At 38.2% G+C, this 23118-nt stretch overlaps 1 protein-coding gene across 5 annotated transcripts in view; it reads left to right on the top strand.

Moving 5' to 3' along the window:
- Positions 1–23118, top strand: part of LOC123746038 (heterogeneous nuclear ribonucleoprotein U-like protein 1) — a 44227-nt gene that overhangs the window by 14014 nt on the left and 7095 nt on the right. For 3 of the 5 annotated variants that reach the window (XM_069314171.1, XM_069314170.1, XM_045727205.2), the window contains exons 2-10: positions 118–1053; positions 5876–6127; positions 6233–6540; positions 7522–7707; positions 7967–8089; positions 8924–9175; positions 20633–20801; positions 21164–21358; positions 21471–21751. In XM_069314171.1, coding sequence (XP_069170272.1) covers positions 118–1053; positions 5876–6127; positions 6233–6540; positions 7522–7707; positions 7967–8089; positions 8924–9175; positions 20633–20801; positions 21164–21358; positions 21471–21751 — 2702 coding nt within the window. The remainder of the gene's footprint in view (positions 1–117; positions 1054–5875; positions 6128–6232; positions 6541–7521; positions 7708–7966; positions 8090–8923; positions 9176–20632; positions 20802–21163; positions 21359–21470; positions 21752–23118) is intronic. The other 2 variants (XM_069314172.1, XM_045727206.2) reach the window with 1 other exon arrangement.

Genomic DNA, 23118 nt, shown 5'->3' with positions numbered 1-23118 from the left:
ATATATATATATATCACAGTAGTTTTGTATAGTATGAATAGGCTTGGCATATGGGATCGAGGATAGTTTCCCTGATCAGATGCGATAAAAATATCTAGTTTTCCCTGTATTCCTCAGGAAAAGCTGGCCATGATGAGTCATTGGGTGGACAAGTTAATGAGAAAGATGGTGATGAGGAGGATGAGGATGATGATGAGGGGGGGTCTGAGGAAGCAGATTCACAACCAGTGGCTGAAACAAAAGAGCCAGAGGCTCAACCCACACCTATGAAGAGAGTGCCGGGGGGGCTATCTACACCAAGGAAGAAAGTACCAGAGGCGCAGTCTACTCCAAGGAAGAAAGTGCTGGAGGCGCAATCCACCCCAGTGAAGAAGGCACCCGAGGCTCAACCCACGCCCGCAAAGAAGGCGCCCGAGGCTCAACCCACACCCGCAAAGAAGGTGCCCGAGGCTCAACCTACACCTGCAAAGAAAGTGCCCGAGGCTCAACCTACGCCTGCAAAGAAAGTGCCCGAGGCTCAACCTACGCCTGCAAAGAAGGCGCCCGAGGCTCAACCTACGCCTGCAAAGAAAGTGCCCGAGGCTCAACCCACGCCTGCAAAGAAGGCACCCGAGGCTCAACCCACGCCTGCAAAGAAGGCGCCCGAGGCTCAACCCACGCCTGCAAAGAAGGCACCCGAGGCTCAACCCACGCCCGCAAAGAAGGCACCCGAGGCTCAACCTACGCCTGCAAAGAAGGCACCTGAGGCTCAACCCACGCCCATAAAGAAGGCGCCCGAGGCTCAACCCACGCCCGCAAAGAAGGCACCCGAAGCTCAACCCACGCCCGCAAAGAAGGCGCCAGAGACTCAATCCACGCCTACAAAGAAGGTGCCAGAGGCTCAACCCACATCGGGGAAAAATGTAGCAGACCCTAAACCCTCGCCTGCAAAGAAAGTTCCAGACTCGTCACCAGCCAAAGGAAAGGAGCCTGGGCCTCGGGAAGCTGTAGTAAAAGATGAACCAGATGAGTCTTCTAAGGATGGCTATGAAGAGGCACCAGAAGATGAAGTTGGTAAGTAATTTACTGTATTATTATTAGGAGTTATCTGCATCATGTGATGTATTTTTTGGGGTATGGGGTATTCCTCCTTGAGCCGCATTCAAACTAAAGCGCATGTACAGTACCAGTATACTATGGGGTAGTGGTGCATCGCCACCACACGTTCCCACTTTCATAGGTTAGGGAGGCATCACAGGAAAGGATAATTAATGAGGCATTTAAACATTTTGTGCCCTATTATTACTAAGTAAACAACCACCACCACTACTTGCAGTGTTTTGTGGGTAGAGAGAAAGGGGAGGCTTTGTGGGCGGAGGGACTATTTTTTGCATTGAATTTAGTGCACCTACCTCAATTTTCTAGTACAGTACATACTGTATCATTCTTTGTGAAAGTTAGTTGTTTGGGGTTATTTACCAACTTAGGCTTTACTTTCGAGGCCTACAAAAAAAAATCATTAAACAAATTCATTTTCATTTATTAGGTATCCTTTACTCTTTATGCCCATTACCTCTTTTTTTATAGCGCGTCCATATTAATGGCCCCTATACTCGGTATTTAAAAAAAATTGGCAACAAATTTTAATTTTTTCTTTGAGTATGATAACATATACACTGCCTTAACTTATGGCTGCCTACATGTTGCAAAAAAGGCTCCCCCCAAGGGGCCATGGACCCCAGGTTGGTAACCTGTGCTCAATTGGAATGACTTAGTTTAATCTGTTTGTTTTCCTGGCAGAATTAGTGTTGTCTGCACGATGTCTGGAGAAAGTCTCTACATATCAGTTTGAAACCAAAATGTGTGTATTGTATTGTAAATAGGTTAGCTTGCTAATGTGCCGTTAGCACCCTAGTGGGAGGTTTTTCATGACATTAAGGATCGAGGTGCGTGCAGCGGTCATGACGCCTGTAAAATGAGTAAGCATTGCTGCTCCAAAGTTTATACACACATGACCTAATGTCATGGGATAAACAGTAATCTCTAATGCAAATGATTCCCTCTAGGAAGATTTACAGGGGACCCTCACACCCAGCCAGCAACATTTCCCTCCCATGACCCGACCCTCGCACCCAGTTGGGTGTTATTTTTTAATTAAAATGGTTACAAATATATTTGGAAACTGAAATTGTCATGGAACTATTCCTTATATACTAATATCAATTTTCATCAAATTGTGAAGTACTGTATTCATAAGAGCCATTATTGGAAGCGCATTCTGCACAGTCAATATTGTTTAATCTTATTTAAAGAATTACTTTAAAATCTTTGGTATTTAATTATTTTTATTTTATTTTTTAAATTCTGCAGAGATTGTTGCTGCAGTCAGTAATTGTTAGGTGTGTGTGTGTATAGCTGACACTGTAACTTGTCATCACTTCCAGTAAACTCGACCTTTTGAGGTACAGTTTTGTGATAGGCAAATTGCCTGCGTTCTCCCAATCCACTTGCTCACCACCAATACCGGGAAATAAATGTGAATTCCAGAGTCGAGAATGCAAATTTGTCAAATTTGGGGGAAATGGACAATCCTTTTGATATACACTTTATATCACTCATTTAGTGTAGTGGAAAAAAATACTGCTTGTAATCTTAGACAAAAGGTGCACAGTAGGAAAGAATTACTCCCAGCAACAAATTCATCCTTTAATGGAAGTGGGAAAATCCCACAAGCATAATGGTTGCACAGTGTAGAAGTTTGACAAATGGTATTGACCAGGAACCCATCGTGACGTTTCAAGTGTCACAGGTTCAGGCAAAGCCAACTACTTCCTCAGAAAAATGTTCCAAAGATCTGATACCAGGAAATATAATACATTTCCAATAAAGGGAAAGCAATCTTCCTGAACTGCTTGCACCATTATGCATGTAACGGATCATTCCCAATCTTGGAAAAAATTAAAAATAAAATAAATCTGTGAAATTAAATTAGCAGCAGTACATGCAGTTGCTCCTCAACCAGGAAAGCCTGGCATGGACAACCCCAAACATGAGTAACGTACGAGTTCCTGATTATGAGCATCGGTACTATACTATTGCCTAAACATGGAATAAGCCTATAGTGAATCGCTCCAAATTTGCAGTCAGCAGTGCTTGTGTGAAGTAGTAACTTTGACCTAGGGAAAATACTAGTAATTAATTAGCTATGAAACTACGGAACAGGATAAAATAGGAATTGCCCAAAACATGCAATAACTTTCTCAAAGATTTATCAGAAATGGACAAAATTAGATCTAACTTGGTGACTACAGAAGGTGTTGATGGTTACAAAAATACTGAAATTACCATGAATGCCTTAACAAAGACAATACAACCTTTGAAACAAGAAAGCACCCACCCCCTCTGCCCAAGCTCACGAGGCAAAGGCAGCAACCCCCCCCCCACCCTTCCCAGCTCTCAAGGCAAAAGCAGGTAACCTTACCCCCCCCCCCTTCCCCTAGTCACATTATGCAGCCCCCTCCCCTTTTTCCCCATCCAGGCACATGAGGCAAAGGCAGCATCCCCTTCCCACATTGACCCCTTCCTTCATACACACACAATGTCCCTTCCATGTCCAGGCACACAGCAAAAACAGCACCCACAGGCACACAAGGCAAATGGGCAACAGCAGCAGCTTAAGAGAACTGCACGATTGTCACATCATTATCATCTAGGTGGTAGTGTTGGAGTGAGCTATGTATGTGGTGGTCCTGATACCATAAATATACTGAGATCAGTAATAAAAGATGGTGAGTGGGGTTTGTTGAAAAAAAAAAACATTTAAATCTGAAAAAGTATTGAGGGAGGGCTGCCTGAACAAAGGCAGTGAGAATCAAAACAAAAATTGCTGACAGTGGGTTTGTTAGTGTCTACTGAAGTGTCGACATGTGATGAAAACTTTTCAAGGTTTCACCAAGAAAGAAATGGGGAAAGGACAAAGGGGCCTGGGAAGATTTCTGAAAATCACATAAAGTAACCTAGATAGGTTAATGAGGTAAAGAAAATACTGGAGCTAAATGATGTAATTCTGATTAAGATACCAGATATTGTCACACTAATGGAGACAAAGCTTGAAGGTAATACTTTAAGCGAGATCATATTCCCGAGGGCTGCTTGATTTGGAGACATGGCAAAAAAATTAATAAATGGTGGATGCATTTTCATGCTAGTGAAAAATACCAAAAGGCAAGAGAATTAATAATTGACAATTCACAACCTTCACATAGTGGCTCTTCACTGGAGATTTGAATTCAGAATAACTGATAATCATAAATGGCTACAGTCCACTCGGCAAAGACAAATGAGAGGGCCTCGTAATGATCATGAGAGAGAGAGAGAGAGATGAAGACTAATCTTCAGAGAGAAATGATAATGAGAGGTAATAGCAAGAACAGATAAAGATAAATCATAATTGTTGGTATGGGACTTCAGCGTGAAAGCAATAGACTGGGTGGTCTTCAAAGCAAGAATGGAGGACGTTTGGACTGGCAGATTCGTAAACCTCATCTTGATTGAAAAACTTGATTGTAGGAGAATGACACTTGAAATTTAGCAAGTTTTTTAAGGAGTTTGATTGGAAAGACATTGTTAGGCAAGGGAGTAAGTAAATGAGATGTATGCCAAATTTTGTGAGCTATGTAATGGTCAGAAAAGTCTGTAAAATAGATGAACTTAAAAACAGAATTGGTTCAACAGAAATTGCAAGGCGGCTAGAGAACAAAAGACCAAAAAAATTTTGGTGAATGTAAGGAGAGTCAAGTCCTCAAATGTACAAGCGATACAAATATGCAAGAATAACTGTGTGGCAATGAGAAGAGATGGATAAAGAGACTTTGGGAAAGGGATACAGTAACAGACAAAAGTGAAACAGAACCAGACCTGTTCTATAAATTTATTGAAAGCAAATTGCATATTAAAGATAAAATCCAGTGGTTGAAAATGGGGGTCACATTAAGAGAATGGAAAGGAATTGTGTGAAACACTAAATGAGCATTCTTGAAGTGTATGTGTGTGTGTGTGTGTGTGTGAAATGAGGTTTTCAGAGAAACAGAAATACAGTAATATAGATTTTTAAGAAGTACATAAGTGTTCAAGAGATGAAATAGAAAAATAAAAATGCTTAAGTCACTAAGTAGAAACAAAGTACACCAGTTGACCCAGATGGATTCTCGCTTTTAATGTTTTTTAACATGATTTTTTAAAGTACAGTACAGTACATTGATGCATTGGGCTGTCCATATTATATTATCACAATGTGTAGAACATCAGTATGCACAGATATATATTTGTGTAACTAATATGTAAACCACTATATTAGAAAAATAAAACATACTAGTTTTGCTGTTATCACACTGTGTTCACATATTGTATATAACTACAAGTTGATGCACTGTTGTGAACATTGGTGCATTAAGTGGAGTGCACTAACAAACAAACTCGTAACAAAGTGAGTGAGAAGGTGGTGGAGACCAAAACAGTCAGTAGCCTCAAAGCATTACACGACAGAGTACTGGGAAGACGGGACACCGAGCGTAGCTGCTCTCCTGTAACTACATTTAAGTAATTGCTAGTCACCTCCACCTCTAACTTCAAGACTAGGGGTAATAAACTCGAACCCTACAGTTACAGTCCCAGGGGTAATTACCATAATACTGGTAATTACGCCTTGGCATAATCAGCAGCAGGGGGGAGGGGGGGGGCAGATGAGAGGGAACTTGAAAACAAATGCCTATAAATACTAAGGGCCTTGTACTTTAAATAAATGTTCGCTGTAATGTAAAATTAACTTTGAATATTTTAATGTGCATAATTTGTAATAAGAAATGTACATTAACTTGAAGTTATTTTTTCTTCTTAGATATAAAGACTGAACAAGACAATGGCTTAGAAACAGAAATCAAAGAAGAATTTGATGCGGAAGTTAAACAAGAATATGGTACCAAACAAGAGCAAATGGATTGTGAAGAAACTGAAGCAGTTAGGCGAGGTGAGAAACGAGCACTTTCACGCTCTCGTTCTCCCGAGGCCAAAAGATCTCGCCCAGATGTTGAAGAATTGCGAATTGAAGATGAACCTGAAATGGACAAGACAGTTGTTGCACTTGATTGGTGTAAGTATTGTTAATAAAAGTTTTGACTGTTTTTAGAATGTTAATAATAGAAATAATAAAAATATAGTACTGTGTATATTACTGTACATGGAATTGTGTTTTCAGATAATTCTGATCTAAGCTTGATAATCAGCAAGGAGGACTATTTGAGTGCTCAACCGCTAACTATGCAAGGATTCGGCTATGTGTGGCATGGTGTGCGTGCTTCATATGGATTTACTCATGGTCGGATATTCTATGAAGTGAAAGTTGAAGATTATTTACCCGTTCCGCAATTGGAAGAAGAGGAGCAGCACCCTCATGTATTGCGTTGTGGTTGGTCTATCAATGATGCTGGACTCACCCTCGGTGAAGACCCTTTCAGTTATGGTTATGGAGGCACAGGAAAGGCCTCGACAAATCTGAGGTTCAAGGTATGATTAAATGTTCATTGCTGTTAATTCTCAAACGGTTTACCCACTTTTTAGGTCCCTTTCCTATTGTGCATAAAAAAGATGAATACAAAATTCTCCTTTTCACATAGCAAAATGTCTTTCTGACAGAAAATGTTAAATATCATAGGTTTGCCATAATGAAATAAAGAAAAGGTCAAATTCTGAAGATTAATTAAATAATTTGTAATAATTTCTCAATACAAATATATCTTCCTGGCCTATAAAAGTCCTTGAGATTTTACGTGGCATCAATGGTTCCAAACATCAGTGTCAGTAAATGGTGGTGCATCTGACATGGTGCCAATAATAATAATAATAATGCGCAGGAAGATAAGCAAGGCTTTCATGATTTTATTTCAATATGACAAATGATAGCCAACCACATAAAATATTTAGGAACTTTGGCTATTAAGTGGCACATTAAATCTTTCACAAATGACAGGAACATTGTCAGTCTACTGTTTGAGAATGACAGGAGCAGTTTAGAGTTAATGATCATTATCTTTTTTGTAATTTATTTTAATCTTGATAATTTCTTTGTCATACGTTGTAAATACCTAAGTGTAGTTACAGGATGAGAGCTACTCTCGTGGTGTTCAGTCTTCCCAATGCTCTGTCATATGCTTTGAAACTGTGCGTGCGCACATGTCAATTTGCAAAGACAAAATTAGAGAGTAGTGTAGGGAGGTGGAGGTCGGGGGGTTCCCAAAGTCATGATGCCATGTGGTCATTGACAGGCAAAATTTATACTCTACATTTTTTCTCTTTGAATCCTGATTTATTTTATGTAGGTGGGAATACACTTAATTGCCCTTGTGTCATGTGATTGAAATATATAGTCTATTATAGTTAGCAAACTAAAATGTTGCATTAGATTCTCATAGTATTACCACGTCTATGATTTTTGGTTAATAAATTCATATTGTGTACACATGGATACTTAATGAGCTTTTATTTCAGGACTATGGTAAAATGTTCGGGAAAGGAGATATTGTTGGCTGTTTTCTCGACATGGAGGCAGAGCCTATTGTTATGTCGTTCACAGTAAACGGAGAGCATCAGGGAATGGCATACGAGATTCATCATGCTGATCTTGGTGACCACGCGTTGTTTCCCCACCTTGTGACCAAGAATGCCAGCTTCAGGGTAATTACTTGTTTTCTTTCTAGGGGAAATGTTCAGTATTTATAATTTGTCTTGACTATTTTTGATGGTTTTAATTCTTTTTCACTCAAAGATGTTACATGTAGATAAATATATTTTTATCTTTTACTGTGATTTAATTAAAGGAATACCATTTGATTATATACAAAATAATTTTAAATATAGGGTCTTGAATGTCTTTCATTGCTTGTATTGTTTTAATCCGTATAACTTGTTTATAATTCCTATCTTTTTTTCTCAGGTTAACTTTGGAACAGAGGACCCTTGGTGCGAGCCATTAACTGGGTATACATTTGCTGGTCATGTTCCCCTGGAGGAGAGAGTACTTGGCTCTCAGAATCCTGAGAAACGAGAGGATGCCGAGGTTGGTTTTAAAACTTGAGTTTTGTGTTGGTTATATATAATGTGAATGAAATGGTGTCTTTTTCATTAACTTCAGTTTTTTTAATTCACTTCCAGCAATCATATTTTCTCAGTGTTGGTGTTTTATGTGGCCAGGTAGGCTGGATATAATTGAAAGTGTTTGATTAATATACTTTAGTAGGGAGCGTTGGAAACACAAACCGAAACTGTCTCTATTTTCCACTTGTTACAACTTGTAATAAAGTTGTTACATCTTGGCTTAACGTGTTTTGACATATTAGAACGATGTTACAACTTGCTATATTGGTTGTTATAACTGGTTAGGTGGTGTTCAAACTTGTTCAAACGTTGTACCAACGTCGTAGTTTCGGTGTGTGTTTGGCGGGGAGCGTTGGAAAATTGCTTTACAGTACTTCGATACAAAGGAGGCAAATGTTTTTAAAATTTCAGTAGGCAGTTGAATTACAATCAAGGGTCCTAGGTTGGATTCTGTGGCAGGACAGATGTTTAGGCAAGTTTCTTTCATCTGATGCCTCTTGTTTACCTTGCAGTAAAATATATCTGTTGTGGGGTTTGGCATCCCACAAGATGCCAAACCCAGTGGTTTGGCATCTGTTGTGGGATGCATCCTGGGTAAGGTCAGTTATTTTACATCCTGTCACTCTTGTTGATAAATTAAAGGTTGAATATTTGCAGGAGCTTTTGTGTGGTTTTACTTTCATACCAATTTTTTTAGTAGATTAAAAACTGATTAAAACTTGTAAAGTTTGGTAATTTTTATACAGTAAAAATTTGACTGCTTTGGGATTATATACATACTGAATTTGTATTGTAGGTGATCATGATGGTGGGTCTACCTGCTGCCGGGAAGACAACTTGGGTGGAGCAATATTGCAAAGAAAATGTGGAAAAGAAATATAATGTCCTTGGAACGAACTCCCTTATTGACAAGATGAAGGTCAATGGTTTGCCCCGTAGACGTAACTATGCTGGCCGTTGGGAGGTGTTGATTGAACGCTGCACCAAGTGTTTGAACAAACTGTTGGAGCTTTCGTACAAACGCAGACGCAACTTCATCATTGATCAGGTGAGGGAGGATATAATTCTATTGGGGGAAAGACGAAGCTCCCAGGTTTTGTCTCTGGCAACACCATTATCATGTCAAGAATTCATATCTTGTCCTGATATTGTTGTTGTTCAGGGATTACCACATACACACTATCACCAACCACTAAATACTGGCCTGTATTTGGCACAGTGTAATAGTGGTATGGTAATAGAATAGACATTCAACATCGAGTGAGTGGCAGTTGTTTAAACGGTAAGTAAAAGAAAGACTGCAGCCCATAGTCCCTGGCAAACGGTAAGTCAACTAATTGTTGCTTTGCTTTTCAGGGTTTCAAGGTAAGTGTCTTTGAATTTTCAGGTCCAATCTTCAAAAATTGGAGGTATGGTTTTTTTCTGTATTTTAAACCCAGCCCAGCAGAATATTCACCAGGTAAGGCTTAGTTGTGATGTGTGCAGCCTTAAAAGGGGCAACACTGAAAGATGAACTAAGTTGTAATAGAGGATAAAATATCTAGGGTATTGATAGTAACATATATATTTATATATATATATAAGCACTTCCAGGAAGATGGTGATATCTTAGGTATTGGCTGCTTGACTTGCCATTTGATAGGCATCATTGAAACACAAAACGATAATATATAATATCCTAATGCACTTATTATTTTGTACTAGATTTAAGGTTGTAGGAGTGAATTGTCCTAAAGAAGGCATTATTAGGTATAATCTTCAGAAATTTTGGGTACTTGTGGCCTTCTTTATTTGAAAGTTGCCTAGTTTTTAGGGTAGTTGATATTGAACTCTTTGAGTTTATTGATAACAAGTCAAGTCATTTCACTGTTGGGGTCTGGTGGTTTAAACGATTAATGCAGTTTTTCAGGTTCTCTAAGACCCACATTATGCCAATCGTTGTCGTGTCAGTCGAAACCCACAAATTATAGAAGAAATTTATGAATTATGCAACTGTTATACCATACCTCAAAAGCTGTAAAAAAAATTGATAATGTTTTCCAGTCTGGCTGTTGAATTCTTTCTGATGGTGAATGGTTTTAATAGAATAGGTTTAATAAAGTGAAATTGAACAAGGCAGTTAACAAAATGTGTACCAAATTGGTTTTAAACTTTAAATATAATTAAAGTTGATAATATTTTAGTGTGGATAGTGGACAAAATGGACTAAAAGTTCATTTTGATTAATTAAAAATGATGGGCCAGCCACTAAATGTGGATTGTGAATATTGGAATACAGATAACAGGTAGGTATAAGAAATAAATTAGGAAAATAGCTTCACACAATAGCTAAGGAATTGATTGTATCTCTGTATTTGAGAGATTGAAGTGTAGCCAAATTTGGAATGTGTTGATTTTGGAATATAAATAGGTTACTTTTTTATGGAAATATTCACACATGATTGACCTATATAGATATAAAAAAGAAAACCACTACTGTACTTGCAAACTTTTAAAATTTGTAAATGTACCAGTACATACATACAAATTGACAGCATGCCCTACAACATAGTTTGGCGAATGTTTACTACGTTTTCCATGGTAAACGTATTAATTATACATGGCTATATTTCACGTGTACAGAAATAGTTTTTCATTTAAAGAAACTTTGAAATCAAATAGAATTTCAAAGGTAATGATAAATAATAAACATAAGTGGTAAGTGATGGGGGCTCTGGCATCCAGTAATGGGGTTCATTCGTCTAGGGTTGTGGCTGTTGGCTTTGCAGATTTGTTGGAATCTGTTGTTCGAGGGGTTTGCTTGACGTTTACACTGCTAGATGAAAAGTGTATGGGAATAGATTTTTTTGGGAAAAAAGACAATAAAAGCAGGTGTTGATGGGGGAGAAAAGGGAACAGGAATGGAGAGATGCGTGAATTTGACAAGGACCTTAAGGTGTATTACACAAATTATAGGAGTCTTAGAAACAAAATACTTTACTCTTGGCTGCACATAAATACTAGAGATTATTGCAGTAACTGAAATATGGATTAATATAGAAATTGAACTATTTGGTAAATATTAATGTAATTAAAATTATTTTCCATGGGCACAGATTAGATCGGGGAAGGAGCAATGTATGTCAGGAAAAAATTGAAATGTAGTGTCAGACTGGGGATCAAAACTGAGCTACATACAGAAACTGGTTACTGTAGAATTGCATGAAAATAATGATGTAATAATCAGATTGTATACAGGCCACCAATCTTAGACAGAATGGATGCAAAGCATGTATAAGATGAACTGTCTGAAGCATCTAGGCCATTGTGTTAGTAGACTTAAAATTTAGTCAAAGAAACTGGATTAACAAAGCAGAAGACTTTAGAATTGGTTGATGATTGCTTCCTTAAACTACTGTACCTACTTAGGAGGCAATACGGGAAAATATTTTAGACTTTAGTGTTAACTAAGAGGGACATGAGAAATGAGATCAAAGTAGGGAGCAGGGATTACATGGATATCAGTTTTAGCATTGATTGGAATAGATGTGTAAGATCAAATTCTGTTAAGATGCTAGATTTCCAAAAAGCTGATTTTTGTGGACTAAGGAATCGAGATGGATAGATTGGACAGATTGGTAGGACAAAATACGAGTGGTGAGCTGTTCTTGGAGTATGCCATGAACTTGGTGGTGGGTGATGTAATTCAGAATGGGATTGCAATATAGATTGAAATTATAGTGTTTAAAAATATTCTTAGAAAAGCACAGGAACAGAGTACATCTTTTAAATTGATGTGATTTTATAATGATGCCAAATGTACAACAGGATTAAGAATGGAAAGTCAGTCTAGAATAACCATTTATCAAACTAATTTGGAATGTTTAAAATAAAGGAAAGAAACAGCATGTATGATGTGTGTATAAAGGACAGGCAAAGACAAATCCTAAATGGGGTTTTCACTTAAAGATTAGGGGAAAAAAAAAGATGGCCATTAAAAACCTCGACAGGTCAGATAACTAATGATTACAAATCAGTAATATTTTAAATAAAATATTCATTTTTAAGATGTTGACTAGTTTTTTGGTTATGAAAGTTGCTGTTGAACAAATTGAAAATTAAAGCCAGACAAGTCCCGAGGACCAGATGGGAAGTGTTTGCCAGGGTGCTTTAAAATGGAAAGAAGTGCTTTGAAAGTCCTTGTCCTGCATATTCATTAAATCACGAGTTTAGCAGTGTGCTGGAGTTGTAGATAGTTGCTAATATGGTGCAGATTTTTAGGTAGGGAAATTAATTGCTTGCATTGAACTATAGGACAGATTAACTTAACGTTTGTTGTGGGAAAATTGACAATTGCAAAAGCCATTCATCTCGTCTTGAAAAAAACTTTAATAAACGATTTGCAACATAGTTTTTCTAAGGGCCAATCATGCTTAGCAACTCTACTTTCATTCTTTTCCTGCATATTTGAGGCAGTTGTTGGAAACGATTGTAACCTTGTGCACCATGACTAGCAAAGCTCTATACTATCACATAAGTCTGATTAGAAAGATAGAGGCTCACGGTATTGGGGGTGGTATCTTAAGTTGGATTAGTTGTATCAGAAGCAGCAATGAGTTGGTATAAATGAAGTAAGGGCAGAGTGAAAGCCATTATAAGCAGAGTACCCCAAGGGTCTGTCCAGGGACCTCTGTTTATCATGTATACATAAGCGATTTAGATTCAGGATTGAGTAATATTTTCATATTTGCAGAAATTAAAAATTGGGCAGGAAATTAATTCAGAAGGCCTAAAATCACTTAGAGGTTTTTACAGATAGGCTTTTGAAATGGTTGAAAGATTGGCACATACCATTTAATGCGATATGCAGGGTTCTGATGCTTGGTAATGATGACAGTATTGAAATTCCAGAGTCTGGTTTCAACAAAGATCGGGGAGTCATGATTAGTAGGAATTTAAAGCAAAAAAAAATTAATACCTGGTTGATGGGGTTCTGGGAGTTCTTCTACTCCCCAAGCCCGTCCCAAGGCCAGACTTGACTTGTGAGAGTTTGGTCCACCAGGCTGTTGCTTGGAGCGGCCCGCAGACCCACATACCCACCACAGCCTGGTTGGTCTGGCACTCCTTGAAGGAAACAATCTAGTTTCCTCTTGAAGATGTCCACGGTTATTCCTGTAATATTTCTGATGCTCGCTGGTAGGACGTTGAACAACCGTGGGCCTCTGATGTTCATACAGTGTTCTCTGATTGTGCCCATGGCACCTCTGCTCTTCACTGGTTCTATTCTGCATTTTCTTCCATGAATGAATACATGAATGTTCAGAATAAGGCAGTTAGGATACTGGAATACTGTGTATTTCTTAAATCATTAGGAATAAAACTTCTACCTTATTCTTCAGATACATCTTTCTTGTGTTAGTTGTATTATGCTGTTAAGTTTTGGTTGGCCTACTATAGAATGGACATAAAATCACTTCAGTGCATTAAGCAAGGGAAGCTATTCCCACAAATTAGAAAACCTTCCATATGAGAGATTGGAAAAGCTTAATTTACATTACCTCAAAAGGCAAAGTTTTAGGGGGTGATATGATTAATGGTTACACGTTCATAAATTGATATTACAAGGGAGATATAAAGGTATTAAATATATCGACACAAAATATAATACGAAGCAATGTGCAATATACTGTGTATATATATATATGTTGGTTAAGTTTAGGTTTAGGAAAGACCTTCATAAATATTGGTTGATCTGTGGAACAGGTTACCTTGTAGCATAAGATGTGGGATCACTTCATTGTTTCAAGTGTAGGTTAGGCATACATATGCATGAGTTTGATTGGATATAAATAGGAGCTGGCATGTATGGGCCAATAGGCCTACTACAGTTTGCTTTATTATGTTCTTATATGGGGTAATTTGGTCAAAAGCAAGTTGAAGTTCTTGTTCTCTTTAGACACAAATTGGGGCCACTGGGATTTGCTGTCAGGTTAGTAAATGTGTGGCCTTTGTTTATAAACACAAATTATTAAAAGTATCAAATAGAACAAACGATTATTGATGTTAAAACTGCACGTACAGGCTGTATAGTGTGTGTTCCTGCTAAAATACGGGTGATATTTACAAGTGGTGGCCCATGTATCGTTCACCAAGTAGACCTGTACTGGCCTAGTGAATTTGTCCACCTGTAGGTTTCTCTCATGTAATTCAACAAACTGGCTGCCCATGGCAAACCTTTTCATAACTGATTGCTGCTGCTACGTTTGTGGAAATGTTAAGAGGCAAGTTATGCTTTCGGTTAAGGATACGCTTACTCATTGAACTTTGTGACAATAGCCATTCTGCTGAGTATTAAGAGAGATTTTGGGGTAGGTGTGAGTGTTGTCAGGTATCGGGAAACAAGAAGTGCAGTACAGGTATGTGTAATACAGTACTAGTGAGTGTGAGAAGCACCAGTAGAGGTTGTAACAGGAAAACCTTGAAGCATGCACAATTGGATATGGCTGTGTAGAAATGGTTTACACGGAGGCACATACTCGAGAGGAAATTAGCAGCGAGATGAGCACAAAGGAGGGCAGTGTGTAGCCATTTAACCCATAGTAATTTATAGTTTTCTGATCTTTGGTATTGCCCAGTTTTTATGCAAATGATGTAAATATTGGCACTTCCATTTAATTGTGCCCTCTAAACAATAGACCAAATTTAGCTACCAGGTATCTTCCTAAAGTTCAAATTTTTCTTGACAAAGTAGGCCCCTGTGAAATCTAGGTTATTTGGCAAAATAATTTCCTGTAGGTAAATTTTTTTTTTTTACCAGTGTTGTGAATGTCAGTGAAAATGCCTGTAATGTTATTCTTAAAATTGCCATGATACAGTATCTCCATAATTATTCATGGGAAAGTCAATGGGCCTGGTTCATTTGTCTTGGTCCTGCCTTTGACATTTAAGCTCTAACCTAAAACTGCGCAGCTATTTAAAAGTAGTGTTACTTCGAGGTGCACCTCACTAAAAATAGTTAACAAATCAAATGGGGGGGGGGGTTGATTTGCATATAATTGGGTGCACAGGAGGAGATTGCAGATAGCAATTGGTGCAATGTAAGGGGTGAAGGGGCTGGACCCTGAGAAATACTTGCAATTAGGGAAAATCTCTATAGACACATTCTATTGGTGGTAGTTCATTTCATAGGATGAAATTTAATTTTGCTCGGCGAGATTTGCATATATACAGTAGTGTGAGCAATACTATAAGAAGAATGGGAACTCCTTTGAAAGCATTGAGCACATTTAAAAGAAAAATTTTGTTTAATTTTCATTGATAGTTGGTGTGGCTTTAATGTACCCAGGTATGAGCCCCTTTGTCCTTGAGATTAAGATTTCAAGGCTGGTGCATGGGGTAATAAGGTAGATGTGAAATCTTCCTTCAGCAAGGTTCTGATAGTTGGCAGTGTGAGTAGTACAAAGTTTGCTCTGGAAATTCGCCCATAGAGCGTGGGGAAATAATAAGGTATTAATGGTAACTGCTTTAATGTGGGTGTGATCATATTTTTAGATAATGTTATGAGAAGTAGTTTTAGCTTTGGAAAAGCCACTGAGCATATATAAAATCTTTTTTATAGTTTATATTCTTTGTTTTACATGGACAAATTTAGAAAATTTGGTGATACACAAATAATGATAGATTTCCAGAAATCTTTATTTAACATAATTAGAATCGGGTTCTGATTAATATAATTTGAATTTTGGAGATTCACTTGTATTTTCCATTTTTTCAAGTGTAAGAAAAACTTCCAGGAAGCACATTATGTACTGTGGTTTAACTGTATAGGCTTTGTAAAGTTAGTGGGTAGTGCAAGTCCACTACGGGCTCACCATAGCCCATGCTACTTGGACCTTCGTTCAGAGTAGTTGAATAAAAAAACAGCAGCAACAGTGGTGGGTATTGGCAATACCAGCCACTATCACTCCAGTCGAGTGATGAGGTGGGGGTGCCACGTGGCAGCTTTTCATAGTGTTTTGTTTGTTGTTTAACATCCAAACATTATTTTCTGCTATTTGCTGTACATGGTTATCAGTTAAATGGTGTTACCCATTTTCATTTTTGTTCTCTATGCTGTTGTCCTGCACAGATTGGGCTCCTATTGGGAAGTTACTGTTTCCCTCAGGTGGTAAGTAGTTTGTTGGACTGGTTATGCTTTACCTGGTAAATGCGATGATGGCTCGGCATATTTTTCAACAACTGAGAAACGATGGCATCACTAGAGGGAGGGAGGGAATTATCGGGAGAAACCGCCAAGCCATTACAACTATATAGCACTGGGGAGGGGTCAGGATAAGGATTTGGGATGGGACAGAGGGAAAGGAATCCTGCCCAACCACTTGGACGGTTGGGGATTGAATGCCGACCTGCATGAAGCGCGACCGTCGCGCTACCATCCAGCCCAAGTGGCATCACTAAAGATGAACATTGATGATTTGTTTTCCCCCAGTTTCACCAAGTGTTATATAAATTCACCATTGACATCAGTCAGGTGAAAAGGAGGTGGTGTGATTTCAGACTTTGGACACATTCCACTTTTGCCTATTAAATGCATGTTTATGGTGCAGTCTAGTATGCCATTCATCTCATAGATTTGAGTCTTTCTGTTTTTAGTTTCCACTGTCTACTTATCTTTATCTCACTGGTGTGAGTTGCTGTAATCATTTACACTGCATGGTTATCTTTCCACTTCAGAGCAAGCCTTCTAACAGCAATCAGCCATTCTGGTGCTTCATTCCTTAATTGTACTGTAATGTTGCAGTAGTACATTCAAGTAACTAGACAAGGTGTAAAGAGGGATATATATGCATATGGGGTAAAAAAAAAAATACCAACATGCCACCTGCAGCAAACTCGAAAATCTGCCGAGCATTACCCGTGAGCGTGCAACCACTAAAATGTGTGTACTTTTTTTTTTTTTTCATTTTTTTCATGTAAACTTTCATGTTACATTGTTTATTTTTGTATCAAATTGTAATAGAATTCTCTAAAGGGATATACTGTATACTAATAAGGTAAAACAGAGGCGCGCTACTGTACCTGCAGCAAACCAGAAAATCGGACGAACGTTACCTGTGAGCACGCAACGACACTAAAATGTGTGTTCTTTTCAGTTTTCTTGCGCCAATTTTCGTATTACATCGCTCATTTTTGTATCAAATTGTTCGCAGTAGAATTCTCTAAAGGGATATATATATGCATATATAGTATAGTAGGCATCCATCAGTCTCAGGAGACTATATGCATACAGGGTCATAAAGTCCGGTGTGCTACCCGTAGCAACCCCGAAAATCGGCCAAGCATTACCCGTGAGCGAGCACCCATCTGCACACCCACAACACCCGCACTCAAGTATATATAATCTTTTCAGTTTGATCACTTCATTTTTTGTACTACATCATTTATTTTGGTATCAAATTGTTCGCAATAGAATTCTCCAAATGGATATATGCATATATAAGGTCAGAAACCCCCGACGTGCCTCTGCAGCAAACTAGAAAATCCACAGAGCATTACCCGTGAGCAAGCGCCCCATCCGAACACCCCACACTAAAATGTGTGTACTCTGTTCAGTTTTCTCACCTCACCTATTGTCATGCTACTCATTCATTCTGGTATCAAATGGTTCGCAATCTAAAGGCGTGCATTTTAAATCGGTCCCATAATGATTGGAAAACAAATGGAATTTTAACAAATATTTTTATTTTGGACGCCACATCCGTCCCTGCTGGACATTCGCAGAGTTATTTGTGGACGTCAACTATGTCCCCGTAGGACGAAAGTGTTAATGATATTAGATTGAAGGGAGGTATAAATGTAATTCAGGTACACAACACAAGCTATGTGAAAAATACATCCACTGGTTATAATGGCTGAAGTTAGTCTTTTTAGATAAAGTGATTCAATGCTTTGTATGAAATATTTACATATTTTATATATAAATTGCAGTTCAGTACTGAAATCTCTGAAACATAATTTAGTGATCAGGTTAAGCCAAATTGTATTATGTACTAGTGCTCTCCAACTATCTTAGGAAGAGTCTGGAATTTGATGGAGGAACAGTGGAGCTAGATAGATGGAGCAGACATTTCCTAACTAGGTCCATTGTGCTTGTGGGTTAAAATAGTGAGTAACAAATGTTACCATCCAAAGGCCTTTATTAAGTAAATGAAACAACTACATGTTTTATTTTTTGGGTGAAGTTTTCTTGCCAGAATGCATAAAGTGTTTATTCTAATTTTCTGATAGTGAATATATAAAGGTTTGAAAATTGATTTTGACATGGGTGGTGGTTTTAAATCTCAAGGCAGGAAGGGAAATAGACAAAGTAGATAGAAAAGTTTTTTTTTCTAACTGAAAGAAATTGAACAACGTGTCACAGGGGAGAAGTTATAAGCACACAAAGTTGAAGATGTAAGGAAATGTTGGTATTCATTGTGGGTTGTTAGGAAAAGGAAGGTTCATGAAACCTATCTACATTTATAGCTTTAAGAGCAAGTACTGTATAGAGGTATTTATGAGTGTGATTGTATAAATAAAAAGTTACATTTACCAAGAGGTAGGGCCAAAGAGATACAGTTGCCTTCCCAACAGCAATGCTAGACAATCCCATTATTGCACTTGTTTCATAAGCAATGTAATTCACACGTAAAAATATTTTAAAATTTTTATCGTTGGAAATGGTGTGCGCAATATGAGCTTTTTTGTTTTCGCTTACCTTTATTCTCAGCACCTCGGTTTTGGTGTTGGGAGTTGCCATATGCCTGTTGGCATGTATAAACAACTCTAGTAGGAATTGCTAGTTTTGTGGTATTTGGGTATCATTTGATATCGAGTACTGTATCATATTTCTTGTGAAATGATTGACATTGAGAGTTTACTTGTATACAACATTAAATGTGTGTGGACACTGTTGCTAAGAAGGCTGTCGGCATGTCCTATTTCCCAAAAAGGTGTTCCTTATTCTGATTTCTATCCACACGTTCATTCCTTGACCCGTGGCTATTGGCAGAGTCGTTGGTCTTGTGTTACTGGTAACAAACTGTGCTCTCAAAGAGTAGCCTGTACCCTTAGCCTTCCTCCTTCCGTGAGGTTATGTACTGGCCATGCATGTTTAACTCGTGTGCACTTAATGGAACAAACTGCTGATTATTGTCCAAACTGGATTGTCAGTCGTGTATATCCTTGTTGAATGTCCTGATTTTCAGGATGTTCATGCGTCTTGCTTCCCGACTCACGGTCATTTGTTCCTTGGTAGAATCTTTGATGAATCTGATACCTTTATCATTCGCCTTTCACATTTTTGTTTTTGTATTGTCATCCTTGGTGATATTTAGCGCCTTTTTAAAGATCCTGTGACTGATGATGCTCCAATCTCTCCCTAGCTTGGTGCCTTCTTTTGATAATTACTAATTTCCTTACTTGTATTCAACAGTTGGACAGATAAATATTTTAAGATATAGTATTTGATTTTGGGCCTTATCTGGATATAAGATTTTAATTGTTGGTAATTTTGCACTTTACTCCATATTAGTGGAGATTGATGTTCACTTTTTAACACTGCGCGAACGTTGTCACAACACAGTCATTAAAACAATACACACAGTTCGGAGGATGACGTCATCACCGTCAACAATTAATTTTTGCTTATTCCTATTAGTAAGTATAAACATTGTGGGTGATTGGGTCATGGGGCTCACGGGTAATGCCAGACCTACCTTGCGGTGTCCTGCAGATGGCCCACTGGGCCACGCAGTGTTAATAGTGCTTTAAGTGTGATAATGTGAAGCTTCCGATTTACAATTTTAATATAAAATATCAAATGTTAAGATATCTGATAAATTCTATATTAAGTGTTATAATTAATAAGATGCAGATAATGTAGGTGAATGTTACTGAACTTAATTTGTAGTGTGGGTTTTACTGCACTTGAAATTGGCAAAGTTTTTCAATTATGCTTTACTTGCATTTTTTCACTATCCTCAAGGGAGAGGATGACTTGACTGGCATCTGACAAAAACATTTATCAACCTTGAAATTAAGTATCTGTAATAGATTAGAAATTACAATAGTCTTCAAGAAATAGCTTTGTTAGTGTTAATTAGGCAGCTTACTTTTTATGGACGTAAAGTGGCTAATTCTCTTTAATTGCAGGGTTGCAACTTCTTTGGTAAGTTAGGTGATTAGGATGTTTTAATAGAAGTTAATAGGGGATGTAGGCCTTGAATAGATGAAAAAACTTTATTTATGGATAAAGAGATTACTCATTTCAGCAGGTTCTGATCTCAGTGTGTCCCAGGTACGTATATTAATGTTTAAGATGGGTTGGGAGGGAGGGCACGCACAGAGGAACTGCTATTAACCTGTTCTTCCAGACTGTCTTTACAGAGGAGACTAGGCTGAACTCAGCCTCTGACCTTAGGGTCGGGCAGGATCTAAAAACTTAAGTGCCTAATGGCTCTTGTTTATCTCCTCTGATACGGAACAGACGAATGTATACCCATCGGCTCAGAGGCGTAAAATGAAGGGTTTTGCTGGCTTCAAACGACGTGCAGTTGTTATTTGTCCCACTGATGAGGACCTGAAGAAACGAACTGAGAAGCGAGAGAGCGAGGAAGGCAAGGATGTTCCGGACAAGGCTGTCCTAGAGATGAAAGGTAAATAAGCGATGCAGGTAACCATATTGACCATGGGCTCTCATGGCCAACTTGTCACTGTGTTGTCTACTTCCATTGACAAATAACCTATGTTTCTCAATGTTTGGATGCTTGCTTCCTTTAACTATTGCTCCGTACACTTGTTCTAAGGTTTATTTTTCTGTCCTTTTTTTCTTTTTTCCCCCTATGCATTCACCCTAATTAAGGGGAGGTTTTCATTGACTTCACTCATATTATTAAACTATTGTCATTTAAAATTTAAAGGCTTCTGTGATTTGTAAAATTATATGCTTTGGTCATTGAAGGCCTTCCCTAAATGTGTAATAAATTGTTATGCCATTAAAACTTTTCCTGGTGTGCAGCAAACTTCAAGCTGCCAGAGGAGGGCGGCCTGTTTGACTCGGTGGAGTTCATTGAATTGCAACGCGATGAGAGCCAGAAATTAGTGGAACAATATAACAAAGAAGGAGAAGCAGCTGGATTTGGCCAGAAGAAAGGCTTCAGAGGTGACTTTAGCAACAGACGTGGTGGGTTCATGGATCGCCGGGGAGGCTATGGTTAGTTTTATTGATATATGAAATGTGATGATAAATCTTAAATATGTACTGTACTGTACATAGATATTAATTATTAAGGTTTTGTGGTTGCTAATGACGCACTCCTTTACAGGAAATCGTGGCAGTAGTTTCCGGGGTGGCTGGGACAGAGATCGCCGTGGTGGTTATAATGACCGTCGAGAAAAGAGCAGTTGGAATCGCGATCGTGACAGTCGTGATTACAATCGAGGTGGCTATAATAGAGAGAGTAGAGGCAGTTATAACCGGGACTACAACCGTGGTGGTGGTGGTGGTGGCGGTGGCGGTGGTTACAACAGAGAGAGCAGAGGCAGCTATAACAGGGATCGTGGAAATCGTACTGGAAACTACCAGAGCAATTGGAACAGGAACTCGGTAAGATTTTTTGCTTAAAATAAAATAAAAATGGTATGATTATTTTGAGAGAGAATTGGTAAGTAGAGCACAAGTATGACTCAACACTGAATTACATTTTTGTATTTCATATTAAGTTGTCCTCCAAATTATTTTCCCCAGTTTCTATGTGCCATCCTCTGAACATATTTATTTTATTGTGTAATTCAAACTACAGTTCAGATACATTCATATTTATAATAGTGATATCAAGATAATATGGCAACTTGATTTGTTTAAGGGTCTGAAAGAGATTCCTTGAGTAAATATGAAATTACTTTAGCCTTGTTAATGAGAGATTGAGGCATGGAAATTTTTCATTATTGATTGGTTACTTTGGGTGATGAATAAGGGAGGTGTTGCTGGTAAAGTTTTAAGCACTTTGAATTTTAGGGTAAATTTGCACAAGTCTAATTCTTAATTGACGATTCGTTCACATTGATGATCATCCTTCGTTGTCAAAGATGACCCATGACTTTAATATATGGATTGATGTCATGACTTTCACTTGACTTAGATTAAAGTGAGGGAGAATTGCACAAATCGTCAGCCTCGCACTATTCCCGTCCTGTTTGGGTTCAGCAGCATGACAAGTCGAAGCAGCAGGAGATAGGTTAGGATGCAGTGGATGGCTAGCAGTGTTCCACGTCTCGTTGCACTCGGCGATGCTTTGCTAGGTCCGTCTTTCTACCCGTTGAACCACTGTGGTGGTTTCCTCTGCTCAGTCCACCGGGTCCAGTCTATGCATGCATAAGTAGACAAGCCGTGATTTACAGAGGGGCCTCAAGCCTTCGGCTACCCTCCCATTAATAAAGTCGGTCTTCACATTAATAGTCGAGCATAACTTTTCTTTCTTTTATTGTAAGATTCAGATTTAATGGGGTGTTCTTGAAGTCCTTGTGTGAAATACAGTATGGCATAAGTCACTTTACTGTAATAGTAATTAACTCGATCATATATAAAATGGAAGTTTAATCATGTACAGTACTTTATACAATGCAGTACTGTATATTAATTTTGTTAGTGTTTTATATTATAATTTTTTACACAAGCTTGTGTTAATAGAATAGTAACATGGTAAAGTAACTTCTGGACCACCCTGTATTTCATGCAGTAATATTAAGCTTGCAAAAGAAAAAAAGCGGATCCTTGTAGAGAGAAGTGATATAATGCAAATAATGAGTTTAGAGTGTATTACACAGCATATAATTTGATAATACACAATAAAATAATCTGGCTTTGGATACTTAAGCTAACGACTGATGTGTTATTCCTGTTGTGTGAATGTTTGCCTCGTCATCAGGCACAGAGGCCACATGTTCTGCACTGAACAAGGGATATAATCTTGC

This window comes from Procambarus clarkii, chromosome 78 (genome assembly GCF_040958095.1).
Source record: "Procambarus clarkii isolate CNS0578487 chromosome 78, FALCON_Pclarkii_2.0, whole genome shotgun sequence".
NCBI classification, from domain to species: Eukaryota; Metazoa; Arthropoda; class Malacostraca; order Decapoda; family Cambaridae; genus Procambarus; species Procambarus clarkii.
This window is presented reverse-complemented; position numbering and strand designations above follow the sequence as displayed.